Consider the following 18607-nt stretch of genomic DNA (forward strand, 5'->3'; position numbering starts at 1 on the left):
TGATACTTTTTTTCCAGACAAACAAAAGCCAACTCTGCTCGAGACCTTGGGTCTTGGCGAGTTGGTGATAAAGTTCGTTAATGATGCTCCCGCGATTAGATTCGGATTTCGCAGAGGTTGTTGGTCCCCGAACTGAATTGTTCTCCTTTTAGAACTTTCCTGCGGACCTTCGCGAAGGCCAATGACGCGATTTTAGGTTTGAGGTACTTTTTCGAACGGGTCGTTCACAAGTTACGGCCTGGTAGCTTTGAATTTACGCCGGCGCCTCGCGCGTTGGGTGTGATGGAGAAGTGGTACGCAGCAGCTTTCTTTAAGTGAGGTGTTTTTTTTTTTAATTAGCATCTCGATCGCCGAGCCTCCGTTGCTTGGGTATTTAGAAAGTTGTAAAAAACTTGTTGCCTACATTTTCAAAAGGTGGTTCAAAAAAGTGCTCACAACTCTCCTCCAACGTTTGTTTTGCAAAAAGTGTTCTGAACCACGAAAAAATTTCAAACGTTTTCATCTCTTCTTTTTCCTTTATATTCTTCTTTTCTTCGCAAACAACACAACGAACAAAAGTAACGAGATGACGACGACTTTGACGAATACAACACAGAAGAAAAAGAAGAGCTCTTCTGTGTTGATGGTGTTGTTCTCGATCTTACGAACGTGCGCTCTCGCGCTGATCACGTTTCCGATCGCGTTTGTTTTGCACGTTTTCGCGGTTTTTCTTTTGCCGTGGGAGATTACGAAAGCAACCGCGAGTGAGATTTTTTCTCATCATCATTCGATGAAGAAGACAAAGACGAAGACGAACGACGATTCAGATGATTCAGACGACGACGACGAATGCGTGGAAAGGGAGACGAAAAGAGTGGTCACGATATCGCGCGCGTTTCGACGCATCCTCGAGAACGGGAATGGTTTTACCATCAAAGCTTTGTTTTTAGATGATGCGTCAAAACCACCAACGTCGAATACGACGCATACGTCCTTGAAGTTCTTTCAAGAGCAACATAAATACGTCGTCGAGGAGTTGAAATTTCAAGTGGAGGAAGCGGAATCACGCTTTCGAGCGAGCGTGCAAAAGATACGCGAGAGCGAGATACAGCGAGTGAAACTGAACGAAAAGTTACAGGAGACGGCGAGGAAGTTAGCGAGAGCGAGCGGGAAAGACGTGAGAGTGAGTCAGTCGTCGAAGACGCACTACGGTAGTGGGAGTAAGCGAGAATACGAGGACGATAGGAATAGCAGTCACGGGGGGAATTCTAGCGCGGAGATGTTCGCGACGGGATGTTTGTGCGCGTATTATTTGTACTGCTTTTACGACGTGGAGGATCCGTTCAAATTCGACCGAAAAATGGCGACGCTGGTGCCTTTGTTTTGGGTGGCGTGTTTGGCGGTGAATTCGAATGGGGTTAATAAGTTGGCGACGGTCGCGAACCTTATTTTGACCGGGTATTTTGGCGCTTTGGTATATACGAATCAAAGAACGATGACGCAATGAACACACGAAGTGACGACAGTATATTATACTCCACACTAAACCAGCTACATCTATTACTACTACTACTATATATATAAGCTTGTAACAAAAATGAGATCGATATTACGCTGTACACATTTTAATCGACCTACACTTGACCGCTCTTACCCGGCAACGGCGACGCGTCGGTATTCGACGTCATCATCATGCTCTTCTTCAACTCTCGCGAACCCCACACTCTGGAGACGTACGACAATACCCAAGGAGCTAACGTCTTATTACTCGGATCCCTCGCGTTTTCCTCGTAATATTTTGCCCATAATCCAGGATTATATTCTTTTATATTCGACGAGCTTCCGGAAAACGCATTCGTCCGAGAGTCGTATAGAAGTAGAGGCGAGTTCCCTGGCGCGTTTGAAAAAAACTCGCCTACAACTAAACTCCGCGGACGTCTCACCCACTCTTTCGGTGTAGCTAACGCAGCTTGGACGTAACGCACGTTATTCTCCAAAACTAAGTTCCATCCAAAATGGGTGTGACCAAAAGCGTGAGTATGCGAGTCCTTCCCCGATTTCTCGAGATGTAATATTTCTGTAACGCGCTCTATGCGTTCGTTTAAGATATTCGAGCCAACCGCTTGCGTCAACTTCGGATAGAGCAAGAAGCGCTTCTCTGGGATTAACTCAATCCTCGGAAGAAAATGCGAAAACGTAATCACCGTCACGTCTTTGCCTTCCTCTTTCGCTCGCTTCACGTTTTCTAAAAATCGTTCAAATTTGCCATCCGCGTCGTTCAAAGCGTCAATTTTCTTCGAAATGTAATAATCGTCTGACTTTATCGTCGTCGTCTTCGTGATCTCTTTTTTCCACGCGTCGAGTTTCGGCCACTTGCATAAACGATAATCCGTCATAACCCTCTCGACGCCGGGAATGTTCACGCCCTCGGGCGCTTCCACCTCTTCTTCCGTATCAAACTCCCGCTCGTACCAGCTATGCACGGGAGCTATGAATACCCTCCTTTTTGCGTCGTCGTTCGGGCCACCAATCCCTTCTCCCGATGATGGATCCGTTTTCACCCCTAATCTCTCGCACAGCTTAAACACCGATTGAATCTTCTCCAGCGAACATTTTTCCTCTTTCGAGGCACACCACAGGTCGTGATTGCCAAAAGTATAAAAAACGCAATCAAACTTCTTCAAACACGTGCGAAAGCACCGCTCTAAATCGCTCAACTTTTCCGCGACGTCGCCGGCGATGATGAGTATCGAATAGCAGTCGTCATCTTTGTTGTTGTTACTGTTCGAGGAGGATGGCATCTGCTCGATGAATCTCTCGTTTTCCTTCGCGTCAAAGTGGATGTCGGAAATGAGAAAAACTTTGATGTTTCCCTCGCGATGATGATGATGATGAGAATGATGATTATGATGCGTTACTTTTGGATTGGAAGATGCTCCCATGACGTTGGGACTCCTTTTTGTCAATTTGGTATTAGAAGCAGCGTTCGCATGAGCAGCACATCGCGGTGACGATAACGCCATGAGGTAAAAGAATGAAGAGCGAAAATCACCTAAGAACGGTTACTCTTTGTGCGCACATACGAATACTGTGAATAACAAACATCAACGAGGAAGTTCCAACACCTCACGACGCGGCATCATCGCTCGAAGTACTACTCACCGCGTCTAAGAAATCTTGCGGCTGTAAATTGGTCACGTACCCTTGTCCAATCTGACAACTGGCGCCGTTCAACTTGACGCCGCGCAACACGTTCTCGACCAACAGTTCCGGCATCAACTCTTCGATTTTCTTTTGCACTTGAATTCTCGTCGTGGAGGACGTTTCGTCTAATAAATTACACGCGATTTCAATTTCCATTTTGTTGTTTTGACGCGATGGTGATGGTGTTGATGGTGTTGTTGTTGTTCGCATCAGCGCCATGCTTTGGACGTTCGGTAACCCGTCGATTTCGTTTCGTTGACTGACGCGTTTCGCAATCTGTTTTCCCAAATCGAGCGCGAGTTTCTCTTGACTCTCGTCGCTCAGTTCGCATACCATTGGCACGTTGTAATTCACCACAAACGGCACTGCACCGACGCAACACACGCCTTTTTCTTCCACGTCGCTTTTCTCGCTCGAGCCAAAATCCGGCTTCACCTCCCACTTCTGCATTCGGTCGTACACGTCGGAAGCACCGACCCACGTCTCGTTTTCCCCGTTGGCGGAGAAGTACCCTAATTTTCGTCTAATTTCAGCTAATTCTCTCCGCTCGCGGTTACTCTCAGTATCCTTCTCTCTAGCACTATTCGCGCTGGCCTCACCACCTATGCCATCATCACCACCTTTTACCATCGTCGCGTGCCCGTACATGTACGCGTTCACCCCTAACTCGTCCCCGAATCGCCTCCCGACTGCTCTCGCCGCTTCCTTCGCCGCGTCCATATCGCACGTCCCAATCGGGTGCACCGAAACGTGGTCCACAATCCCAAGCCTCGGGTGCGTCGCCGAGTGTTTCTTAAACGAGCCAATTTCCATAAACGCCGACGTGGCGACTTCGTGGACTCTGTTCGCGATGAGACGCGAGACCTTCTTCTTCCGCCGCTCGTTCTTCGCTTTCCCGTCCAACACCACCAACGCACTGTTGTCACCACCATTCACGGCATCATCAAAATCATCATCCGTTCTCACCGCAAAGGTAAACCCGGTTCGGTTATACGGTTCATCGATGAATGTTTTCACCAATTTAACCGCGTTGTTGTTGTAGGTCTCGTCGTCGTCGTCTCTTTTCGTCTTCATATCATTCGGCTTCGTGGTAATCCGTTTTGATAAAGCGACGGATTCGATGGCTTTCAGCACGTCCATTCGTCTCCCTTCGGAGACGTACACCACGCACGCCAACGCGCCTCGAGCAGCACCAGTTCGAGCAGCAGCTAAAGGCGATGCCGATGCTGTTGCCGCTGCTGCCGCTGCTACTGCTGATGCAACCATGGTGTGTTGTTTACTTATTATGAGGATAAAATCTCCATTATATCTTTCTTTTGATGAAACAATTTACCCCTACAACGCAAGCTTTGTAAAAGACGTTCATAAATGTCCTCCTCCTCTTCCTCCGGGCGACAAAGACGACGGCGAGCGATTGTTTTCTGTTTTTGTGCCGTCCTTTTCGTCTCGTTTCTTTTTAGCGCGCTCTTTTCATCACGCGATGATGTTTTTCATGGTGATGATGATTTCGCGGGGAAATCATCATCATCAACTTCGGTCGATGATGATGCGTTAAACGAGGATGATGCCACGAGGATGATGCAAAAGAAACAGCAGCAGCTTTTAATCCACAGAGCGAACAACCGGCACGCGCGATCGTCCACGGTTTCCTCGTCGATTGTTCTCGAAAAAACGGAAGAATACGCGGAAAAAATCGAGGACGTGTTGGAACCGTATTACAGGCAAGTGTTTGGGAAGTTTGCACAGATGAGCGGGTTTGGCGCGAGCGCGGGTGAAGAGGAGCAAGAGGCTTTAAAGAAGAAAGAGGAGGAAGATTTAGATGAAGTGGACATGGGAACTCCGTTAATCGAGGACGACGCGTTGGAGCAAGAGAATCAGGATTTAGAGAGAGTAAACACGGAGGAAGAGGACGGTACCGAACCGATACCGGCGGAATCCGTCAAGATTAAATACAAAGACAAGGAGAAACGAGAGACGTGCGAACGGGAAGACGTGGCGATACGGACGAAGAGTTTAAATAGAAACGAACGGAATCGGATTCAGCAGATTAAGCCGAGGAAGTTTTGGGTGGCGAGAGATGAAGCCGCGAACGGAAGGAAGTATTCGCACATGGCGACTATCGGGAGGTGGAACGTGAACGCGACGAAGAAAGGGTTCGCCGTGGCGTGGCAATCGAGTAGCGGCATCGAAGGCATACGAGGCCAGTCGATTTTGATTTCCTACGCGGAGGATGTCGATCAACCGTGGTCGAAACCGAAGAGAGTGTCGAGCATGCAGAACGTGAAAACGGCGGTGTGGTCGCCGGTGCTTTTTAACCCGCCAAACGAGGAGAACGGTTTGTGGTTATTTTACACCGAGTCGCAAAACTGTTTGAGACCGGCAAGGGAGAACAAGAGCGGATCGAAAATCCCTCCGAGATTTTCACCAGGAGGAGACGTGAAAGTGACAAAATCGAGAGATGGTGGGAAGACGTGGTCGGAACCGCAAGAAGTGCACGCGCAAAGTAAAGAAGATTCACCAGGGATGCCGAAAGTGATTGCGAATAGAATCACCGTGCACACGCAGACCGGGAATTGGGTTTTGCCGTATTGGAAGGAGAAAGCGGAATCGAACGCGTGCAGGCAACCAAAATCGCCCGCTTCGCACGGCGTTTTAGTTTCTAAAGACCAAGGGAAGAGTTGGCAACCGAAAGGGAAGATTAGAGTGGGCGGGACGTGGTTGATTGAAGGCGCGGTTGTAGAAAGGAGAGATTATTCGCTGCAACTGTTTTTTCGAACGAGTAAAGGAAAAGTGTACACCGCGTTTTCCTGGGACGGTGGAGATACGTGGACCGGGGCAAACCCGACGACGGTACCAAATCCGGATTCGAAAATGGACGCGACCTCATTTCCCGATACGAGAGAGATTGTCGTCGCCTTTAACGATGCCACCGATAAGAATAAGATCAACAAAGGCCGGTGTCGATTACGCGTTTCGATTTCCTGCGACGGCGGCGTTGGGTTTAAAACCATCACCGAACTCGAAGAAGGGAGCTTGAAGATGTATATACACTACCCAACGGTCATTACCGACGGAGATCGCGCTATTGTGGCGTACTCGTTGATGGGCCACCCGCACTTGCGTCAAGGGGATATTGGAGGGATCAAAATCGCCGAGGTGAAATTCAATCCGAAGAGTTTCGAAAGGAAGAAATACGAGCCGAAAGTTCAACAGGTGGAAGAAGAGAAGATCTCGTCGTCGTTATCATCATCTTCTACATCATCAGAGGAAGGAGGAAGGGTAGAAGAAGGGGATATAGCCGTGAAAACGACGCTTTCGTACGAGCTGGACGGCCTCTGAGTGAAGATGAAGTAAGTTTTGTCCTTTTTTAGTTTCTAGATTTTAGCCGCTACAATTACCTTACAAGGAAGGTGTTGTTTCTAAATGAATGTGAGGATCGTCTATTGTAGTATCTTAGCCCCATCCGGTGATACCACCACCGCGCATACCAAAACCACCGTCGTTATTGTCGTTGTTGTCGTCCGAATCGTCGTCGTCGGATTCGTCGATATCGGATGGTTCGAACTCTTCCATGATTGCTGCCGCGCCGTAGCCTCCGCCGTCGTTGCCTTCTTCGCCGTCATCGTCGTAATAGTCATCGTCGTCGTCGGTACCGTCCGAGTCTGAAGCGACTTCGTAGTTTCGAATATCTCGAGAACGTTTACGACCGACGGCACCGGACCGTTGCAGTGCCGATTGTTGTTCGCGCCGCTTAGAAGATGCTGACATTTTCACGCGTCCGCCTCGATTAATCCTGCGTTTCCGTCGAAGTCTTCTCGCATCAAAGCTTCTAGAAATGTCCATCTTCTTCTCTTTAGTACTCCCTTCATTGTTGACGGCGGGCGCTATAGTAGTGGGTGCGGTAGTTGTAGTTGTTGTATTCGCTTGCGATATCATTTCTTCAGCGGAAAGCGCCGAAGTGCGTTTTGCGGCAGCCGTTGCGGCGTCGAGTAGCGCCTTACATCGTCGAGGCGAGGCGTACACAGCCTTGCAATCAATCAAGGCATCGATTCCTTGAATGCACATCTCCAGCATGTTCTTTCGTCTGGCAATATCTTGCAAGTTCTGGTTGCTGAATTTTGCAAAGACGACCGATAACGACAACAGAGTGGACGCGGACGCCATCGCGAGTCTCCCAGCCATCACCGGTCCGGGCACTTCGAGTTCACACACAACACGAACGGCTCGTAAACCGTCCAAAAACAGCAAACACACCATTTCTGCATCAGCTATGGTGGTGCTTTGATCTTTGCTTTGTTGTTGATCTCCGCTTTCGCACTTTCTAATTTCGTCCGATAAGGCTTCGATTGTTTCAGACGCGACGAGGACGACCGCGCCGGGAGAAAGCGCCCCGCGATCGTTGACAATAGTTCTGGCATCTGGGTCGAGATTTCCTCCACCTTTACCTTCATCGAGTATCGACGAATCGGCAGAAGCCGCGGATGCTAAGCAAAAGTGCATCGCCGTTTTGTATAAGGACAACAAATTTTGCGAAGAGAAAGCTTTCTTCTTGAAGTGAGAGAATCCGCGCGAGACGAGTTCAGCTCTCCCTCGAAGACTCGCAAAGGTTGCTCTGGCGTTATTGCTGGCCTCATCTTCGTCTTCGTTGGTAAAAATTGTTAGGAAAGATGCCATTTGATTGTGCGTGTGCGTGTTCGAGGACGACGAACGCGCAAATGCGGCATCTCTCGAGATGGCAGAGATGGCATGTAGAACGTCATCTTCTTTGACCGCGTAGTTTTCTCTATCCATAGAGGCTTCATCATCGACACCGTTCGACCACGCCGCGGCGACGACATGTGCAATGGCAACATTCCTCGAAGTTTGAATCGAAATTTGACGCTGCTCTTCCTCATCGACGTTTTTCAAGTTGAACGTGGAACGACCAAGCATCAACGAAGTATCGTCGTCGAGCGCCGCTGCAAATCGCAGCGCCGGGTTGATTGCCCGAAGATCGTTCCATTCATTCGCGCGTTCGAGAGCCCATTTCGTTGCGAGTACACGTCCTGAAGTAGCGAACATTGCATCCCAAATACTTTGTCTCGCGTAGGTGTTCGCCGGTAAAAGATAGGCGCAGTTCAAAAGGGATATGCACGCTCCGACCATAGCCGCGCGAGACTCTTTCGGCAAGCTCAAGAAGCTTATTTCGTCGTCATCATCGTCGTCGTTTCTCATCACTCGCGGCGTAGATTTAGCACCGCTTGCTGGTGTGGTGATCAATTTACCGCCGGCAAGGCTCGAGGCAACTTCCGAGCATAAACGCAAGCATTTCGACGTAACCAACATGTGCGCGATATTATCGGGCGGCATGGAGGAAGAGCCATTGCTCGCCGCTTTGGCGATGGCCTGTGCGGCACGCTTTGTAATTGAAACTCGTCGTTCAGCAATCATGCGCTCGCTATAACTATCGTTGTGCTTATCGTCGTCGTCGATTATGGAATTGCCGCTTTGCATTTTGTTCAAAAGTGGCTCTGAATTTTTTAGACATCGAGAACAAGCGGCGACCCATTTAGAGGCTGGAATTCTGCACAACTCCAGGTCTGCTTTTTGACGTGTCCTCGCATCTAGGCACGCTTCGACATCAACGAGCGCGAGGAGTCGACGAAATGAATCGTCTTCAGACGCTTTTCTATCGATGACACATATTCTCAACGCTGCTGCGGTCGCGAACAAACTCGAAGTGTTATACGCGACTTCGTCCGAAATGTGCACATCCACCGTCTCGCTCTTTTTGTCGGCGTTTACGTTCACGCTCCGGTTAAAATTGTCTACGTTTTGAGAAAGTTCTTCGAGAAAACTTGAAAGTTCGAGCGAGGCTCGAACGAGCGCAAAGCCAGCCGAGGAGGTGAGACGGTCGGATTTTGGAATCATCGCAAACGCCATCGCATCTAATTGCTTCTTACCGAGGAAGTATGAAAAGTCATCGTTCCTGTTCTTTCCATCCTCGTCGTTGTTATTGTTGTTTTTGTCGTTTTCGTTCGCTACATCTCCTCCGAGGTGTAATTTTTGGCTCTTTAATCGAGGCTCTAGCCACGATTTCAGCACCGCTTGCACGGACACTGAGTCTAATTTCACGGCAAGCGCGCGAAGCGCATCCATGCCAACATTCACGATGCAATCGCTTCGCTTTTGGTGATGATCAGAATTTTCATCAGTCTCTTCTTCCTCTTCGTCGTCGCCGTCGTCATCGTCATCGTCTCCGTCGTCATCCATGACGATTCTAGTATTTGCTATACATTTCAAGATATCGTGTGCGAGAATGATCCCTTGCGAAGGCTCCAAGAAGAATATTTCATTTCGATATCCATTCCAGGCTTCGTCTTTCTCTTTCTCTTCTTTGCCTTTCAGGAACATTCCTTCAACGACAGCCAACGCGACCAATCTGCTATCAATACTGCCTCGCATCTTACGTTCCAGAAGGTCAAACTCTTTCGCACGAATCGGGTCGTCTTTGTCCTCCAAAGCCTCCATGCACTTTCGGAGCGCGAATCCGCACGCGTTTGCCCACACTCTGTTCGCGTCCAATCCGTTTGCGAATGAGTCAAAACTATCTATGCGTTCAGGAATGCACGCGTTAATTTCTTCAATCAGCGCGTGTATTTCCTTTTGAAATACAATATCATCTTCTGGCAATGACCATCCCCCCTCATTCCCTAGGATCTCGGATCCATGTTCATGCATCCATCGTAACTGTATTTGTTCGAATATGGCTGCAAACGCCCTCGCGCTCGAAGCGCACCGGTTGTTTTCCAAATTTTTATACCCTGCCCGATATTGTTCGACGCGCTCGTCTTCTTCCAGTTCTTCGTCCGTTTTATTCTTTACTTTATTTCTCTCGTTATCGTCGTCGTCGTCGTTTCCATCTCCTCCGTGTTCGCCTTCTCCTCTATTTTCATGCGCGCGTCGGTCCGCGGTAGTCGTCGCACCATCGATCTCATCGCCACCACTACCACCAGCAAACGACGCCGCCGAAGACATCAACAACAACGTGTTCGGATGTGCCGCTAACCTCAGAGACTTTACCATGCTCCTCACCGTTTCCATATAATTCCAAACGTTGTAATCATCATCGGACCTCAATATCCAGAACTTCTTCTCGCCGTCCTCGCCGTCGGTTTCGCTTTTTTCCTCGCCGGGTTCTCCCCCGCGTCTTCTGTGTTCAAAATTTTCCACCAACGCTTCTATGAAACGTTCCACACTTTTCTCGCCAATCACCCACGCTCGAGGTGACTCTCGCATCGCATAGAGCAATTCCAATACCGTGGATATTTTTTCATCCATCCGTTCTGTTTTCCATGTAGACTTTTCCTTGTTCGTTCCTTTCAAAACGTGCAAAATATCTCTCACCTCAATCGCGTCTGCGTTTGCCATTTTTCTCAAATGATTGAATAACGTCGCTCTCGTTTCCTCGCTCAGCGTCAACACCTTATGACGTTCCTCCAGCAGTTTCAAGGATTTGTGCGCCTCGCAGACGGAAGAAGAGCCATTATTCGTGGACATCAAAAACGCGTGCAAAACGATTTCAATTTGCTCTCTCGGAGTGAATTCCGAATTCAATTTTCGCTTCGATATTGATGTCGACGACGACGACGGTAAAGACGAGACGAACGCGTCGCACGCGTCTTCCCTCCGCTTCCTCCTCTTGCTCTCCCAATTTGAGCTTCTCGACCCGTCGTCGTCGTTTTCATCGTCGTCGTCCATGGGTGAAGAAATCCTTTTTTTTTGAAGAAATTTTCGAAAGCTTTCTCGATTTTGAGCGATGGGCGAATGCATGTATAAACTATTATTATGTTGAAAGTTTTTACAATAAATACAATGATGCGAATACCTCTTCGCGTGAACGTTGCGTATTTTCACCACCGCGAAAATGATGAAGTTCTCTCTTCTTCTTCTTCTTTGAATTCTCACTTTGTTTTCTTGGGTTCGTCCCCGTCGGACTCTTCTACTTTCGCCGCCCTCTCGGCTTCGCCGCTGGACTTTGCCGAACTGTCGTCTTCGCTGGACGTGTCGAACTTACCCTCTCTTTGATACTGCAACGCGAACGAGAAGCACAAGACGAATAAGATCAACGCGATGACGAGCAACCACCAATACGTGGCTAATCGTTGCACCGGGGAGGAGGAGTTGGAGAATCTAAACGTCGCTCTGTGGTGGATGTTTTTCAATTTACCTAAAAGAGGCATAGACGGGAGGAAATTCGGGAGTCGTTTGATATCCACGAAGTTCATGTCGACGAAAACGGCGAGCGACTCTTCGATGGTATTACCCCTGGTTTCCCATTTTCGGTCGTACCAACTCCGGTGGGTTTTTTTGTGGTATCCTAAACAGAGAGGGAAGGAGGATTCGAGAGGGCCGAAAGCCATTTCCTTATCGAGCCAAGGGCCTAACTCGTCGCCGTCGACGCGAACGAAGGATATTTTGCGGTGTTTCAGCGCGAGTTTGTAAGCATTCTTCGCGAACGCTTCTATTTTAGCATCGCCTCCCGATTCGACCAGGAATACCGACGGGCTATCTAAATCGAGGATGTTGTTGAAGACGGATTGATCGAGTTTGGCTAACGGGGCGACGATTCTGGTGCGCACAAACGCAGACACGTTGCACGAATTTTCATACCCACTCGTCTCGCTCATATCGGCGTCGTTCGCGCGATAACTCTTCTTCTTCTTCTTTTTCTCCTCCTCCTCCTCCTCCTCTTTCTCCTCCGCTACTCTACACAATACAACCTCGGTCGTAAACGCCTTATAATTCTCACCATCCGATACTAAGGAATCGTCGTCTTCATCTCCGGGCACTCTCGGGTGCACTGCTAACAAAACCGAATAACTTTCGTCTTTGCTTTGGATATCCTTCCACGGAAATTGCTTCGCGTGAAACGCGTCTAAAAACGCATTCGTTTCCTCAAACGTCTTTGGCGCGTCGCTTTCTCCGAACCACGCCTGTAAATTCTCCCTCTTCTTCGCCTCCGAGTCGAACGCTTTCTTAATCTTTAAACTCCCTCCATTCACCATTAAGTGAAAAAACATCGCGTTCGACTCGGTCGCTCTCAATTTCCCGTATTCTCGCGCCTCGCGCCAGTCTTTGAACGTCGCGACGTCCGACGCGCTCGCGCGACGGAGATAGTTCAACAGCGCGGCTTGACTCCGACTGCCTTTGTATTGTTTCGCCACGAACAATTCTTCTTCTTCTTCTTCTTCTTCTTCACTCCTACTCCTACCACTCCTACTACTCTCATCGTCGCTCTTCTTTTCCAGCAGTAATAAAGTCGGATATCCCTTCACCCCGTACTTTTTCTTAAACGCTTTCCTCGCCTCCGTTTCTCTCTGCTCCATTTCCTCTCGAATTGGATATTTCCTCAAGTCTCCGTTCATTTTCACCACGTCCACGACGGTCTCGTCCGTGCCATCTACTTCTCGCACTATTTTCAGCGCGGAGACAAGTTCCGGTTCGAGCACTTTACAGTGCCCACACCACGGCGCGTACACGGAAACGATGAGTTTAAACCTCGGATTTTTCTTCACGCGCTCGGAGAAGCGCGAGAAAATCGAGGACGGTAACAGGTCGACGAGTTTTTTCTGTTCTCCTTCTCTTTCTCCTTCGTTTTCTTTCGCCGTCGAAAAGAACTCCCCCCCGAAAGACGAGAGGAGAAAGAGGAGGAGAAAGAGGAGGAAAGGGTTTCGAAGCCGTTTAGGCTTCGCTCTCCTCCTAGGTCTCTTCTTCATCACCGTTTGTTGTTGTAATGGTTGTTGTTCTTGTTGTCGTTGAATTTTTTGTGTCGAGTTTCCAAAAAAGGCACGACGCTGTACGTGACCTTTGGTGCAACAGAAGAAAAAAAGGTCCCCGCTTTCACGGAGTCGTAGAACACTACCACTTCGAGAGACGATGATATCTGTTTAAGAAGATGAGACAAAACGATATACGAATAAAGAGCGCTGTTGTTTCTCTCTCTCTTCGTCGTCTTCGTCTTCGTCTTCTTTGTCTTCTTCCTCCTCTGCTTTGTGTTTCGGGTGAGTGTGCGAACGTGAGTATGAAGAAAGAGAGATCATCAGATCGTGTGTGAGTCCACTTTTTTGGTCGTTTGGTCTCTCGTCGTTGGTCTTTTTTCGTTCGTGTGCAAAAAAATGAAAAAAAGGGCACCTCTTCTTTCCTCCATAATTGTGTCGATGTTGGTCTCTGCAGAAGGACATTCAGAGAGAGAGAGAGAGAGAGAGAAAGAGAGAGACGAATTCAATAAGTAACAGTAGTAATAATAATAATAATAATAATAATAATAATAAGAGGTGTTTTTTGTCGTTGTACTCGTTGTTGTTGGTATAATACATGGGACCTTTAGGGGCGGCGAAACAAAAACGAAGGCCGTTTTTGGCAATTCGGAGGAAAAGAGAGGCACGAGAGGATGAGAGTGATGTGGAAGAAGAAGAAGAAGAAGATAAAGACGCGAAAGAGGAGAGGAATTCGTCGAAAAAGAAGAAGAAGAAGACAAAGAAGAAGAAGGCAGGAGTAACCCTCTCGTTCGAGGAAGAAGAGGAAGAGGAAGAAGGTTTAACGAAAGAGAAGAGCGGAGAGGAATTGAAGAAGAAGAAGAAGAAGAAGAAGAAAGGACTGGGCGCTTTAGCCGTAGACGGAGGTCAAGAAGAGAAGAAAGACAAAGAAGAAGAGAAGCGCAAATACGATGCCAACGCGCTGAAGGAAGAGTTGGAAGCGCAACGACGCGTGGCTTTGAACAGACCGAAAGAACACGCGCAAGAAGAAGCGACTTTGACGACGGCGGAGGTGAATAATCCGTTTTCGAGAGAAGCGGAGGGCGACGACGACGACGATACTATTCAAACGGTAGATGATGGCGATGATCAGCAAATGGTACCATCGAATAAAGCGATATTGGAGGCAAAGTTGCAACGACGCGCGAAACAATCTTCGGGTGATGGTGGAAAGAATTACATACCGCTCGATGTTGAGCAGAAGCAGAAGAATACGAAAAACGCGGCATCGCTAACGATGATGATGGACATCGATGACGAAGAAGAAGACGCAAACAAACAACACCAAGCGCAGCCGTCATCGAAAAGAGTCGTAATAGGAGAAAGGAATCAACGCAATACTAAATCTGCTGAAGAGCGCTCGAACCTCGCCTTGGCGAAACTTCAAAACGCGGCGCAAAACGTAAAGAGGAAACTGGACGCGTGTTTAGAAAACGTGGAAAGATCGAATCAAGCGTCCGTAAGATCTTCGGAAACGTTGAAAAGTTACGAAGGAACGTTAGAGGAATCAAAACTACGATACGCCTTAGCGCAAGAACTTGGCGTCTATTTCCGCGCCTTGTCTGGAATGCTCGCGGAGAAACTCCCGATGATTGAAGAGTTGGAGGCGCAAATGTTGGAGACGGTGCAAACGCGAGGTAAGAAACGGAAAGAGACGAGAGAGCATTTTAAGGTTGAAATCGGCGCGGAAACGAGCGTTGCTTTGCATCGAAACTCCTGCGACGCAATTTCCGAAAGCGAACTCTTAAACGCGGTGGTTCGAGCGAGCGGATGCGAGGAGGTAAAAATGGACGAACTCGGTCGGGACGTAAATCTCGCGAGGAAACGAGAGATTGAAAAGAGATGCAAAAGTCGCTTCGAGGCGATAGAAGACGAAGGCGCGTACGAAAAAGTTGTTTCCGATCAGTTTAATTTGAATGAAGAAGATGATGAAAAGAAAAAGAAATTCCAGGAACGAGTCCAAAGCATTGCGGATATTGCAAAAAATGTTCTCTTCAAAGACGTGAACGAAGAGTTTGCTAGCGCGAGTAAAATTTTAGAGAAGATTTCAGAGTGGGAATCAAAAGACAAGAAGTCGCACGACGACTACTTGATTTACTTAGCGGACGTGTTTGAGCTCTTTGCAAGAGTTGATTTGCTGAAATCGTGTTGGATTACGGAAGTCTTTTGTTCGTCGTCGTCGAAATCTGACGCCAATATTAAAAACGTGTTGGTTGATTTTCCGTGGCAAAAGGATATCGTCGAGTACATCTCCTCCTCGCAAAGAACGAAAAAGGAGAAGGATACGTCCGTGGTCGCGTTAATTAATCTCAAGATAGAAGTGTACGCGCGAACAATCGCTAGTCTTTTCGCGAAGTGCATCGCCGATGAGAACGTTTGGGACATTTTCGAGAAACCCGACCGCGTCGCGAAAGCCATCCAACGAGTTCGCGAGGACGCGAATAAAACCATCCTGAATGAAAAACATAAGAAAGATGAAACTAAAGGAGACAAAGAATTAATCGATGTGTCGCATTTACAGGAATTGGTGAACGAGGCTACTCTGAATATTCAGCATCGTATAGACGACGCGTGTGTATATAGCGAATATCCATTTTGGAACGGAGAAAAATACGCCGCGCTCGTTGCTTCCGATCGGAAAGCGGGGAAAGCAATTGCCAAAACGTTCAATGCCTGGAAAGAAAACGAATCATCTTCGCTCGATTTGGTCGTGAAAACACTTGAAATGGAAGATATATAGAAATAGTTTTAGAGAGCTTTTAGAGAAAAATGTAGTAGTAGTAGTAGTAGTATGGGTAGTACAAGTTTAATTTCGTCGTCAAATCATCCCATTTTATCTCTCCCTTTGGCGAACGGGTTCGTCGTCCCTACGGCAACCTCGTTCCCTTCTAAACTCAACGCTATGCTAATCAAAACCACGCACAAAGAAATCAGCACCCCCATGCAAATTGCCATGAACTTCCCTCCGGTTTGCAGCACGATCCATCTATAACTTTGCCTCGACAAGCACGGCAACACCTCTCTCTCCGCGTAACTCTTCGACGGATCTCTCATTGGCGCCTGACTGTACATCGCCCCACTTCCTAAACAAATGAACAAGCTTAAAATCCCCGTCGGTGAGCTGTGTTGGTCCCATATGAACGTGTTCACTAAAATCGTCGCCACTTTACACATGTTCCCGACAATCGCGAACGACGTCGCGCTAATCATATCCCTTAAATGAAAAGACAAAAAGGACATCCCTAATCCAGCGACGCAACTCAACAAAATAAAGAAAACGGCTCCATACGTCCACTCCGTGTTCTCTAAAACCTGCCTTTCTCCTAACAAAATAAACATCATCAACAAAAACGGCACGGACAAAATGTTTTGGTAATACGTTTGCCCCCACGTCGTCATCGCGATCGACGAGACTAAATGTTTCACGTATATAATCTCGAAAATAGACACGACGTACCACACCACGATCCATAAATACGCTTGCACGGAAAAGTTTGAATCGATGTTCACGTACAACAAAACCCCCATCGCGATGCCAATCAAACTCCCGAAACTCTTCGCCGACGGTAAATCCCTCCCTAAGAAAACGTAATCCAAAACCGCTAAAATCAAAGGCGTCGTCGATCGTAAACATATGAACGTATCCACCGGAGCTAACTGTATGCTCTTCATGTTCGCAAATAACGTCGTCACGAACGTAAACACGACCACTAAAAACCCTTTCGCTTTTTCAACATCCAGCTTATCCGCCACTAACACCCTCAGTTCCGCTAAAACTCTCACCGCAACCCCAGAGGCTAAGAGCTGACAGAAAAGCAAAAAACACGGCGCTGGAACGTACGCCAGAGTGATTTTATTGATTATTAAGAGCTGCGAATTGCACAAGGAGTACCCGACGATCGCGGACACCAGTTGCACGTACGTCGGTGGTTTCTTGCTCACCGGTGATTGAGACGATGATGTTTGCGCTTTCGGCTGATGAGAATACTCCGGGATGATTTTATCCGTCGCGTCCTCGACGACTTCGCTCAACTTCACGTATTTGCGGGCATCATTAGGAAAATCCTTCCCGCTGTTGTTGTTGTCACCATCACCTGAACTCGCTAAATCGTTCAACCCGACCGAACTGCGGGTATTTTCCGTGAACGCCGACCGTATCGCGGTAAACATATCTCTTCTTATTAATCTTCGTTCCAGGGAAAAAAAGTGCAGACTTTCGCTTCAGAAAAGAGATGTTTTACGCGCAGCAAAAGCCGCAACAGCCGCCCATTAAAACGGCGACGCTTTTATTACGCGACGTGGAAAAGACGCTACAAAGAGTCGCGAACAAATATTACAACAGCGCGAACGTGAAGCCGTCTCGAGCGTTCACGGGATGGATGAAGCAAAGGAAACGAGAGTTCACGGCGAAGGATGAAACGTCGGCGTTTTTAGAACGATGCGAATACGTATGCGTCGAGAATGAAGAAGACCAACGGCGACTCCCGACCGTGAACGAGAAAAGAGCGCGAGAATTATTCGAGGACTTCAAAGAACAGAGTTCTACTTTCGCCGTTTTGCTCGTTCCTGGATTGTGGGGGCATCATTATCCAGGATATTACGTCACCGTGAGAGATATGTTTCGTTCGATAGATATCGAGTGCGAAATATCGCGAGTAAACTCGGAAGGTTCGGTGAAGGAGAACGCGAGAACAGTTAAGGACGAAATCGAGGCGTTGTGTGAGAATAAGAATAAAGACGACGAGAAGAGAAGAAAAAGAGTTTTAGCGATGGGCCATTCGAAAGGTGGACTGGACATCGCCGCCGCGCTGGCGCTGTTTGAAACGGAGTTGGAAGACAAACTCGCGGGATTCGTGTGCGTTCAGTCGCCTTACGGGGGGTCACCAATTGCTGAAGATTTGTTGAGCAATAAGTACGTGCGATCGGGCGTTCATTTTGCGCTCGAGGCTGCGTTCGGAGAGAGCAGAAATTCAGAAGCGATTAAAAAGATGGTGAAGCCGGTGGAAGATTTAACGTATCGCGCGCGAATACGATTTCTTCGAAAACACCCGTTGCCGGAACAGTTCAGGGACAAAACGGTATGTTTCCACTCCAAAACGACCAGCAAAGATTCCGCGATGACCAACATCGCTCTGTACAGTTTATCGCAATACAACGAAGAAGGGGACGGTTTAGTCTGTCGGTCCGACGCCGAAATCCCACACACGAGAGTCGTTCGATACGACGAGGAATTTGATCACGTCGATCCCGCCTTTCCGACGTCATTTTCTGACGCGCTCGTCCGAGACCATCGCGAATTCTACGCGAAAGAAAACGAGCGAAGAATAAAACGTGGGAACAAAATGCTCCTACCCACCCCACTGGGCATCAAAGGCGCCGAGTTGACCTCTCAAGTTTTAGCCGTTCCGGGTAGAGTGAAACACGACACCGCTTCCGTCCATCTCGCGTTGGCGCATTTAGCTTTAAGCGCGCCCGCGAAGAAGAAGAAACAGAAGAAGAAGAAGAAGGAAAGTATTCAAAACGGAGAGAGAGAGGTAGTAGTAAACGAGGACGACGCGCAACAAACCACAAAAACCACCGCAATAGAAGTCGCTTAAAATTAATGTTTGATACGCATATAGGCATAG

General features: G+C 48.1%; 9 protein-coding genes across 9 annotated transcripts; 4 read left to right on the top strand and 5 right to left on the bottom strand.

The window, feature by feature from the left end:
- Positions 1 to 565: 565 nt before the first annotated feature.
- Bathy10g03020 (predicted protein) lies at positions 566 to 1486 on the top strand (the record flags this gene model as incomplete). Its single annotated transcript, XM_007510474.1, has 1 exon — positions 566 to 1486. The coding sequence occupies one exon, from the start codon at positions 566 to 568 to the stop codon at positions 1484 to 1486; it is 921 nt and encodes a 306-aa protein (XP_007510536.1).
- A 127-nt stretch (positions 1487 to 1613) lies between these two features.
- Bathy10g03030 (predicted protein) lies at positions 1614 to 3002 on the bottom strand (the record flags this gene model as incomplete). The annotated part of the gene is made up of 1 exon (XM_007510515.1): positions 1614 to 3002. The coding sequence occupies one exon, from the start codon at positions 3000 to 3002 to the stop codon at positions 1614 to 1616; it is 1389 nt and encodes a 462-aa protein (XP_007510577.1).
- Positions 3003 to 3105: 103 nt separating this feature from the next.
- Bathy10g03040 (predicted protein) lies at positions 3106 to 4449 on the bottom strand (the record flags this gene model as incomplete). The annotated part of the gene is made up of 1 exon (XM_007510698.1): positions 3106 to 4449. The coding sequence occupies one exon, from the start codon at positions 4447 to 4449 to the stop codon at positions 3106 to 3108; it is 1344 nt and encodes a 447-aa protein (XP_007510760.1).
- Positions 4450 to 4551: 102 nt separating this feature from the next.
- On the top strand, positions 4552 to 6522 carry Bathy10g03050 (putative exo-alpha-sialidase; the record flags this gene model as incomplete). The annotated part of the gene is made up of 1 exon (XM_007510469.1): positions 4552 to 6522. One exon carries the CDS (start codon positions 4552 to 4554, stop codon positions 6520 to 6522), a length of 1971 nt encoding a protein of 656 aa, XP_007510531.1.
- A 114-nt stretch (positions 6523 to 6636) lies between these two features.
- On the bottom strand, positions 6637 to 10923 carry Bathy10g03060 (unknown protein; the record flags this gene model as incomplete). Its single annotated transcript, XM_007510534.1, has 1 exon — positions 6637 to 10923. The coding sequence occupies one exon, from the start codon at positions 10921 to 10923 to the stop codon at positions 6637 to 6639; it is 4287 nt and encodes a 1428-aa protein (XP_007510596.1).
- A 203-nt stretch (positions 10924 to 11126) lies between these two features.
- Bathy10g03070 (unknown protein) lies at positions 11127 to 12941 on the bottom strand (the record flags this gene model as incomplete). The annotated part of the gene is made up of 1 exon (XM_007510465.1): positions 11127 to 12941. The coding sequence occupies one exon, from the start codon at positions 12939 to 12941 to the stop codon at positions 11127 to 11129; it is 1815 nt and encodes a 604-aa protein (XP_007510527.1).
- Positions 12942 to 13539: 598 nt separating this feature from the next.
- Positions 13540 to 15720, top strand: Bathy10g03080 (unknown protein; the record flags this gene model as incomplete). The annotated part of the gene is made up of 1 exon (XM_007510657.1): positions 13540 to 15720. The coding sequence occupies one exon, from the start codon at positions 13540 to 13542 to the stop codon at positions 15718 to 15720; it is 2181 nt and encodes a 726-aa protein (XP_007510719.1).
- An 83-nt stretch (positions 15721 to 15803) lies between these two features.
- Bathy10g03090 (predicted protein) lies at positions 15804 to 17150 on the bottom strand (the record flags this gene model as incomplete). The annotated part of the gene is made up of 1 exon (XM_007510451.1): positions 15804 to 17150. One exon carries the CDS (start codon positions 17148 to 17150, stop codon positions 15804 to 15806), a length of 1347 nt encoding a protein of 448 aa, XP_007510513.1.
- Positions 17151 to 17212: 62 nt separating this feature from the next.
- Bathy10g03100 (predicted protein) lies at positions 17213 to 18577 on the top strand (the record flags this gene model as incomplete). The annotated part of the gene is made up of 1 exon (XM_007510764.1): positions 17213 to 18577. The coding sequence occupies one exon, from the start codon at positions 17213 to 17215 to the stop codon at positions 18575 to 18577; it is 1365 nt and encodes a 454-aa protein (XP_007510826.1).
- Between the last annotated feature and the right edge of the window lie 30 nt (positions 18578 to 18607).

Source organism: Bathycoccus prasinos, assembly GCF_002220235.1.
Source record: "Bathycoccus prasinos genomic : Chromosome_10".
Classification (NCBI taxonomy): Eukaryota; Viridiplantae; Chlorophyta; class Mamiellophyceae; order Mamiellales; family Bathycoccaceae; genus Bathycoccus; species Bathycoccus prasinos.